We start from the raw sequence: 10,102 nt of genomic DNA on the forward strand, positions 1-10,102 counted from the left end.
CGCGTGTGATGAAACACCAGCCGGATCTTCTCGGTTGTTCTCGAGGCCACTTATGCAACTGATGTTGACACGGTGTCGTTTAGAATCTCAGAGGTGCTAAGGCTGTTTGAGAAGTCACTTCCCGTCAGCCTCATGGATCTGTCCTGATGCTGGGAAGCTGAGGACTTGACTGTTCTCTGATCCCGAAGAAACAAGCCAGGTCCATTTGATTTGGGGTTTCTCCCACAGAGTTTGGGCTTCCCAGGTGGTGCTAGTGCTAAAGAGCCTGTTTGCCAATGCAGGAGACACAAGGGACTCGGGTTCCATCCCTGGGTCGGGAAGATTCCCTGGAGGAGGGCATGGCAACCCACTCCAGTATTCTTGCCTGGAGAATCCCATGGACAGAGGAGCCTAGCAGGCTGCAGTCCATGGGGTCACAAAGAGTCGAACACTACTGAAGTGACTTCACATGCACGCACGCACCGTCAGTTCACTGGAGACCTGTCTGTGAGTGGGGTGTGTGTCCTGTACCTGCCGAGCTCACCAAGCTCAGTTCTTAACAACAACAGCCACTATTTCTCTTACTGACCTATTTGGTCCATTTAAAAAAAAAAGATTTAAGGTGGCAGCTCCCACTTGCCCACTTTCTTTCCGTGCAGCAGACACTGTGTTCTGTACTTGACCGGCCCCTCTAAGCCTCACAGCTGCCCTCGGGGAAATCCCGTTGTCCTCCACTGAAAAGCAGACAGGTGAGGCATGTAGTAGAGACGGGTCCAGGGCCGTCCAGCTCGCAAGGGCACAGCTCCCGCGGAACCAGGGCCACCTGACTCAAAGCCACTGCTCTCACCCTGAACCCACCCACTCCTCCAACAGCCCTTCTGGATGAGATGGTCAGAGAAGGCTTGCTCGAGTTCCCTGAGGAGTTCACCCCTGAGCTGAGGCCTAAAGGATAAGGAAGGACTGGGGACAAGCCATCCAGGCAGAAGGATTGTTAGCTGCATAGCCTTTGAGGCCAGAAAAATATATCTGACAATCTGAAATAAAGCTTAGCTAGAGGGTCCTGAGCAGCAGCAGGTAATGAAGTTGGAGGGGATGATGGGCCAGAGGTGTAGGGCCATTGTAGACCCTGGTGCACCATTGGATTTTTTTCTAAGTGCAATAGGCAACATATGGGCAGCTCATTTCTGTATTTTTAATTGTGGCTGGGAGATGTTGGTGGCCTGAATTGAAGAGTTGAAGGCAGAGATGAAAAAAATGGTTGAATTTGAGTTGTATGAGTATTTCAGAGATTGAAGGATTGGATGTGCACAGAGGTGGTGACAGAAAGGGGAGAATCAGGGTGATTTTGAGCATCTGGGAGGATGGGGGCACCATTCCTGAGATGGGGACGACTGGGGAGTAAGGAGAAGAGGTTCGGAGATGAGGAGAGGGTGGGTCTCAAGACTTTGGGTCTGGATGTGTTGAGGGACTGAGATAGCTGGTAGGATCTGATTGGAGTTTGTGAGTCTGGAGTTCGGAGGAGAATTCTGGTCTAAAGGTAGAATTGTGGGGGTTATAGGGTAGAGAGGAGATGCTAAATTGTGACCCTCACTTTAGCTAGTGAAAACCCCTCAAGCTGTCTGTGTGGTCAGTGTGAGCATTTACTCTCTCAGGATGCTGGCTGCAGCAGAACTATAGAGCCATAGCTCTTTTACTGCAGGAAATCCATTTGAAATTTATTTATGCCACCAAGAACCACGATGGTGAAATGCTACACTCGGAGCCATAAAACCATTCTCTTGAGCTCATTTTCAGAAAAATCCATATCTGGATGGTGTGACTGGCTGGCTGTGTTCTAATAGGTCAGGTGTAACTTTCAGCTCCAAGGGCCTTACCGCAATCTGAAGGTGGCTGAGATAAAGTCAGGGTGTTTGTTGTGGCCCAAAGATTAGAATCAAGGGCAAAAGATCCCCAAAGACATTGGAAACCTGGAAGAAGCCTCGACCAGAGACACACAGCAATGACTGTCAGAATTTTGCTGCCAGGAAAACGAGAAGGAAGATGTAGGATCGGGCTTATCCCACTTGAGGGCTTATAAGAAACACCTGAAGAGCATCTTTAGCGTCTGAAGCCCTGTCCCTCCCCTCCCAAGGGAGCCTGATGAAGTAGCTCTGACTGGGGACGCAGGAGTCTGTATTTTCGACAAGTGATTCTGATGCAGGTGACCCATGGGTTATACTTTGAGAAACACTGAATTTCAAAAGACCTTTAAGATCATCTAGGCAGCCCTTTCTTACAAGTGGGGAAACTGAGGCCTAGAGGGAACAGGGGCTGCCTGAAGCGGCAGGACAAGCTGGCAAGCCAGTGCAGTTCCATTGACTTTTTTTTCTTTTCATTTCTTTTTAAAAGAATATTTATTTGTTTTTTATTTATTTATTTGGCTGCTCTGGGTCTTCGTTACTGTATAAGAAATCTTCAATCTTAGTTTCAGCATGTGGGATCTAGTTCCCTGACCAGGGGTCGAATCCGGGTCTCCTGCGTTGTGAGCTCAATCTTAGCCCCTGGACCACCAGGGAAGTCCTGCCACTGAGTTTTTATCTGAATGGATGGACCAGGAGTAAGCCTCCCACCCCAATTCCCAACTCCCCTTCCTTCACTGTATGTTTTTCTTTTCTTTTTTGTATCACCTTCTAATCTGAGTCATTTACTAATTTACTATGTTACTTGCCATATGTCTGTCTCACTTCACTAAAATGTAAGCTTCACAAGGGCAACGATTTGGGGAGTTTTTGTTTTTCTTTTCACTAAAGTATCCTCTGTGCCTTGGACAGTGTCTAGCCCATAGTAGGTATTCAGCGAGTGTTTGATAAATGGATGGATGAAAACTGTTTTGTTAAAGACTTGTTTTAACAGGCATTGTGGGAAAGTCCCAGTCCTTAGGCACTGTTAATGCAAACTAGAGTAGGATAGTTTCATTTTCACTCGTCTGACTCTGGTTTGGATCAGAGATTGTAGGAACAGCTTGTTGATAGGAGATTTGTTGTTGTTTAGTCACCAAGTCGTGATGGGAGGTTAGAGACTCTCTAATAATATTGTTAATAATAATGATGATATTAACAGCAACAAAATCACAGTTATTAATAGCATTGATAGCTACCATTTGTGGCGTGCTAACTGTCCACCAGATACGTGCGACAATGAAGCCCTGCGCTGTGAGCGCCACGCCTAGTATGAACTCACCTAACTCTCATTTCAGCCCAGGGGTGGAGGAACTGGTATTGTCTGTCTCCCCGAGGAGCAAAGTGAGGCTCAAAGAGGCCAAGTTATTTGTCCAAGGTGACACGGCCAGTGAAGAGTTAGGGTCTGTCCTGAACTACTATAACATCCAGTTTTAGGTTTGAGGTGTCCTCCCTTTGGAGAAGGGCTCCAAAAAAAAGCTAAAGACAAGGCAAGCATCGCCCTCTGGGGTGTCCCTGGGCCAAGAATACCAACCTCCAAGATGGTATAAAGCCACACAGGCTGGAAGCAAGATGGAGCTTTTCAGCCCAACTTTCCAGCATTCCCCCACCCTCTCGAGTCTTTCCATTCTCACCTCACAAAGAACCTTTCGTCTTGAACTATGAGGCTTTTCTCACGTCTCAGACCACCTCCCTGAAGCGGGCCAAGGGACATTCCTGTGGTGACTGGTCATTAAGCCATTTCTGCCGAGGCCACTGGAGCGCTTCCCACTCCACCCTCTAAAGGGAGAGGGGACAGAAAGAGGCTCCTTCACCCACCTTTCGACGCCCCCCCCTCCCCTGCTGAGGCCTCAGGAAGGGGCCCGGGCAGCCGATGAGTCTATAAATCTCCTGTGACGCTTGAGTGAACCTTTTCAGTTCCTGAAACACGGCGCCTGTCAACCGGCCGTGGGCTCACAGAATTTCTCACCACCTGCTGTGGAGAATGTTGGCATTCATCCCTGCCCCTGCCCGCCGGGCCCGGCCTCGCTCGGGTGCAGTGAACGCTCCACAGAGACGGCCACGGCCATGAGGGCACGTGCCTGACAGCTGCAGACATAGGTGGAAGACGGGCCCCCCGCCCCCCGGCCGTGGCCAGGAGAGTGTGTTGTCACACGCACTGCCATCTTGAAGCACACAGGGCTCCGGGCACTGTGCCAACAACCCAACAACCCCAGTCTCATTTAATTCTTACAATAAACATGGTGAGGCCCCGTGTCCCACTTCCGTAGATGAGGATGCCCCGGAGAGACTGGTCACTGGCCGGAGTCCCACAGCATCTGCTCAAGGCAGAACCATGTTTCCAGCACAGGCGGAGTGGGTTCTCAAGCCCGTGCCTTGGCAGGTCTGCCTTCTCCTAGTGCTGGTTCAGAGCAAGGGCTCTGGGTTTCAATCTTGACTCTGCCACTTTTCTTTTTTCCCAAAGATTTTTTTGATGTGGACCATTTTTTTTTTAAGCCTTTATTGAAGTTGTTATAATATTGCCTCCATTTTTATGTTTTGGTTTTTTAGTTGAGAAACATGTGGGATTCTAGCTCCCGCAATCAGGGATCGAACCCGCACCCCACTACACTGGAAAGCAAAGTCCCAACCCCTGGATGATCAGGAAAGTCCCTTGACTTGGCCACTTCTTGCCCATTGGGCAGGTCATTGAGCCACCCTCTTCCTTGGCTTGCTCATCTGTAACGTAGGGATAATAATACACTGAAATCATAGGATTGTCCTGAGGATTGAATTAATGGATGTATAATATTAACATACATCAAGCACTCAGTGTCTGGTGCGTGGAGAGCACTGGGGAAACGCTTGCCTTTGTTATTAATGTAGATATCAGGTCCTCTTTTCTTTTTTTTTTTTCTTTCTGCCTGATGGGAAGTTCATCTTAGAAGTTTCAGGGCTTCTCCAACTACCCCCCACCCCCCACCCACACTCGGGGTTTGTGTCTGTATTCCTGAGACACTTACGTAGATGATCCCTGTAAAGTGCTTACTTAGAGTGGTGCCCCCAGTAAATGCCAGCGATGAGCAATGTGCCATTGCCAAGACAGTGTGGGGAGGCGGGACGGTGGGGAGAGCAGCCGTCCTCCTGGTGTAGCGTCCAGGAGACACGGCCACCGTGCACACGCCCATCTTACAGGTAGGACAAGAATGAGGAGGGAGCCATTCTGCTGATTATATACCAAATTACTGTTATGTTAGTGCCCTAACCATGAATCCAGTGTCATTAACTTACCAGAGAGGGGAGGCAAAAGTCTTCTTCATTAGGTTCCTGGTCAAGGAACAGTAAATCAAAGAGAGTAGCACTTAGAACCCTTCCCCGGGGGGATTTCCCTGGTGTTCCAGTGGTTAGGACTCCACACCTTCAAAGCCAAGGGTGCTGGTTCAATCCCTGGTCAGGGAACTAAGATCCCACAAGCCAGGTGGCACGCCCGAAAAAACAAAAGGCTAGGTTGTCTCCAGAAGCCACTGACCCGGGCCTTGTCGTGACTGTGCTGTCTGCCTCTCCCTGTAGCTGAAGAGTTGGACGGTGGAAGACCTTCAGAAGAGGCTCCTGGCCCTGGACCCCATGATGGAGCAGGAGATTGAGGAGATCCGGCAGAAGTACCAGTCGAAGCGGCAGCCCATCCTGGATGCCATTGAGGCCAAGAAGCGGCGGCAGCAGAACTTCTGAGGGTGGCCCGGCCCCAGGCCGCCAGGGGGCGCCCGCTCGCCTCCCTCATCGCTCCAGAGCCCCCTCTGTGAACTCAGGAAGCAGGAAAGTGCGCCCGCAGCCAGGGCTGCGGGGCCAGTCGGCACACCGCCCCGCCGTGTGTATTTGAACTGGACAGGTATATATCATTTCCCAGGACTCATGTGGGCGCTTTGAACCTCAGACTTTCCCACCCCAGAACCAGAGACTCCTCGTCGAGTGAGCGCTGGGAAAGTGTCACGCGGTCTCTTTGTTTTTCTTCTCCCAGTAGCTTTCAGTGGTTCTTTCTGGAAGACTTTTTTTAAAAAAATATATAAATATGCACATATATATATAAATTATAACTAGATTCCCCACGTGGTGTGGTGGCATCTCTGTACAGGTACAGTTTTAAAACAGTTGCCTCTTTTCTGTAAGATGACGGTACTGTGGAACATGAGGGCAGAGGACACTGGGAGGCTGCGGGGGGCCCTCCACCCCCTGGAGCCGGCCTCACCCTCTAGCTGGGCTGTGCTGACAGACGAGATCGGGCTCAGTTCCTTCGCCACGCTTTCAGCCTTACGCGGGCCACCCCTGGCTTCCAGAGCTATTGGTGGTGTCCTGGGAAAGACAATTTGCATTGGCTTTCTGAGTCCCAGGAGAAGCCTGGCATCCTCCTTGCAAGCTTGGCCTTTGCAGTTTCAACACCCTTCATCCACCTCTGCTCTCCCAACTGCCTAGAGTCACAGCACAGACACTGCCCAGTGCCTTAAGAGGAGACGTGATCCAAGCGAGGGCACAGGCCTACCCAGAACTCCCGGCAAAGTGGGGCTGCATTCAGTCCACGAAAGGGGAAAAGGCTTTCCAAGTTCTTGTCATTCATGTGAAGATGACACCCGTGGCATTTTGCTCCATGTTCCTTACAGACAGGGGAAGGGGCATTGCTTTTGTGACCCACATTCAAACATGTGACTGTTTTCTTTTTTCATTTTACTGCTTGGGGTCTGGAAAGGGTAAATGAATATCAGACTTAAGATTTGTCCTCCAGGAGACTCAGCCCAGATGTGTAGGATGCCGAAGCTGGAAGGGACCATATAGACATCATCTGGGCTGATGGCGGCCCAGAGCAGGGAAGTGACATGGCCCAAATCACAAAGCAAATGAAAGGAAGTGCTGGGACTGGATGGTGGGGCCCCTCACTCCTGCTTCACTGGGCCAAGCAGCCCCTTCTCTGAAGGAAGGTGCTCGTGTGCATTTTGGTAAAGTTCCAGGGAACCCTGCTAATGGGAACTTGCCCGGCTTTTCTCTTCAGTAGGCAACTGGCTGTGAAGAGAGTCCCCTGGGGAGCCAAGATCATTCCATTTCAGCCATCCCACAAGCTCTGCGGCATCCGCCGGGTAGCACACGAGCATCACACAGGCAGACGCAGAGCCTAAAGCAGGTCAGAGGGTTTTGCAACAGACAGCATCGAGCCATCCCTCTGCGGCTTTGGCTCTAGGCCACATGTCACTTAGTGACATGGCTGAGAGCAGACAGTTGGGAAAGGCAACTGCCTTTTCATTTTTTAGAATCTCTTCCCCTCAGATAGGGGAGCCGTGACTGGGTTGCACCTAAGGATACTGTAATTTGACCCCATAATTGCTCTTGCTGCCCAAACCTGGAAATCAGTGGCAAGTCAGGGATGTTCCTTTTTGGCCAGATTCTGTTCTTTGCAATGACAGCAAGTTATTGAAAATGCAAGAGGCCATTGTTGGTCTGCAGGGCTTGGCCAGTTACACAGCTGCTTGGCAGATACAGAGAACAGAGGACAATTTGAGAATCCTGCTATAATAATAAAGCAGCTAGCAATCATGACCCCTTACTATATGCCAGGCACTGAGCTAGGTAGGTAGGCTCTCTATGTCAGCTCCAATCTCCCCAGTAACTCTGTGAATTAAGTATTTCATCTTCATTTCACAGCGGATGAAGCAAGTTCAGAGAGGAAAAAAGTTCTTTTCCCTAGGTCATACAGCTAGTAAGTGGTAAAGTCAGGATTCACAGCATCACTATGTGGGACCAGTATTTACAGGGAAAAGGAAAGCCACAAGTCTTCTTTTTAAAATTTTATTTTATTCACATATAGTTGATTTACAGTGTTTTGTTTCTGCTGTATAGTAAAGTGATTCAGTTATACACCCTTTTTCGTATTCTTTCCTATTATATTTTGTCACAGGATATTGAATATAGTTCCCTGTGCTATACAGTGAGACCTTGTTGTTTATCCAACAAGCCTTCTTAAAAATGAAGTGACCACTTTTCTTGCACAGACTAAAAAACCCTAGCTGGCATTCTTAGGTTGGGAAACCACTGAATCAGTCAAGTCTGACAGTCAAGTGAGTTAAAAAACAAAGTGTGAAGCATGAATTTCCCTATCCGTATCTGCTGTGCTGATTAACAGTCCTGCCCCAGTTTCCCTCTCCCTCCCTCCCTCCCTCCCTCTCTTTTTTTTTTTAAAAGGATTTTGCACTTGGCCAGACAGGAGGGGAATGCCCATTTTCTCCCTTCCTAAGCTAGATCCAAGTAAAAGAAGGTTCAGTTTTTCCCCATAAATATTCTTGGGTGATGAGTCTTGATCTGAAGTTTATTTTGTTTCAGCTCCTTGTGTGTATCCAACATGCTGGTCCAACAAAGTACATTGCTCTCCAGTTGAGCTAGACAAAGCCCTCTGGCCAGAAGTCAATTTATTTTGGATGAGATAGATTTTCTGACAAGGTGTGTTTGTTTTCTTATGCCAGGAAGGCAGAGAAGTCAATCCTAGTCATTTTTCTCCTTGGATACTAAATTCACGATAGGTCAGCTGGCTTCCTGTAGAGCCCTGAGCTTCAATCATTTGTGATTCCAGCTTCCATGGGACGCTGGGCCTCTCACTTGTTCTCCCCTAATAAACAATGACCCAGACCTAACTGTGTCTTTTAAAAATCTCAGATCCTCCAGGAATATCTTTATTGCTTCCTCATCAGTAATTTTGCAGCAAGTTTCTATTTTTTATTTTTCCTTGTCTCTTCTCCCAGCCAGCAGCTGATTGATAGACAGATGGACTGGTGGATAAATGTTTAGTGTGATGGATAAATAGATAGATACAGACAGACAGAACCAGTACTCTGAAGCAATTTAAGAACTATGGCCTTGATTCCTTGAAGCTGTAGGTTCTGATCCAAGAAACATTTATTTAGCACCTACTGCCAGAAATTTATTATACCATTTCAAATTCAATAGCACTTACTGGTATCAGGAATGAGAGAGGTGACATCAGTATAGACCCTACAGATATTAAAAGGCTAATAACAACTTAAATAAAACAGACAAATTCCCTGAAAGATACAAAGTACCAAATCTCACTCACGAAGAAGGAGATAATCTGAACAGCCCAACATCTACTAAAACTTAATATCTCTGAGAGATACAGGTATCTTTGTCCTCATTTTACGGGAAAGGAAACTGAGGCTCTGAGAGGTAAAGTCTGTTGCTCAAAGTCAGGTAACTAGAATACAGCAGAGCCAGAGTTCATATCCAGGTCTTTTCTTCCAGTGCCCTTTCTAGCATACCATGTTGCCTCTAAAGACTGCAGCTCCTTTTTTTTACCTGAAAATTGTTCCTGCCCAGTGCACATCCTATCACCCCATCCTTTCTTAAGCACTGTGTCTGTGTTTTCATCAGGATTTCATCAGGATTATAGTCATTGTATTTGGAATTGATGTACATTTTTGTGTTTGGGAGGGGGGAGAAAATCTCTTCCACCAGCTTGCACTCGGACCAACTTGGGGAAAAAAAAAAAAGCTTAAATGCTGTTGCAGACGTACAACTTAAAAATGTGAAGTTTGTAGCTTTAACTTTTTGTAACAAAAACTAATAACACTGGCTTAAGTGCTGACTTGAAATGCTATTTTATAAAGTTTGGATGTAAATAATCAATTGAGGTCAGCAGTTTGTATATGTATGAGACATAGCTTCCTCCACTGCCCTTTTTTTTTAAAAAAAATTTGAGATGCTTCCTATGTGCTTTTATGTTAGAATTGTTCTCCCTCCTTCCTCCACTTTGTCACCTTTGTTTTAAATAAACTGTTCTTTGGACCAGAGACTGTTCTCTTTTTAAAAACATCCTCCTCCATCTATAGCCTGGATGATGGTATTGTGAACCATTGACTCTGTGCTGTGTTTATTTTAGAATCCAAAGCGAGGGGAGAGGCAGGTGGCATAGGGAGTAAATTTTTGTTGGACACCTGCCGTGTGCCAGGTACTGAGCTAGTTGTGAGGGGTTTAAAGATGGAACCAGACACAGGTCTGGCAGGCCACTCGGGGAGTCGGTCCAGCCCACGAGCATACAACATTGAAAATATTATGGCAGAAGGAAGTATACAGCCTGCAGACACAGGAGGAAGGAGCGACAATCAGTTCTTCTGGGATGTCCAAGGAAGCTTTTCTGGAGGAGGTAATAACATCCT

General features: G+C 47.7%; 1 protein-coding gene across 1 annotated transcript in view; it reads left to right on the top strand.

The window, feature by feature from the left end:
• STK4 (serine/threonine kinase 4) overlaps window positions 1–9,736 on the top strand; it is a 90,093-nt gene extending 80,357 nt beyond the window's left edge. The window contains exon 11 of the mRNA XM_061127350.1: window positions 5,466–9,736. Within this exon, the coding sequence (XP_060983333.1) occupies window positions 5,466–5,624 (159 nt within the window). The 3' untranslated portion in view covers window positions 5,625–9,736. The remainder of the gene's footprint in view (window positions 1–5,465) is intronic.
• Window positions 9,737–10,102: the final 366 nt, after the last annotated feature.

Source organism: Dama dama, chromosome 23 (assembly GCF_033118175.1).
Source record: "Dama dama isolate Ldn47 chromosome 23, ASM3311817v1, whole genome shotgun sequence".
In the NCBI taxonomy this organism is placed as follows: domain Eukaryota; kingdom Metazoa; phylum Chordata; class Mammalia; order Artiodactyla; family Cervidae; genus Dama; species Dama dama.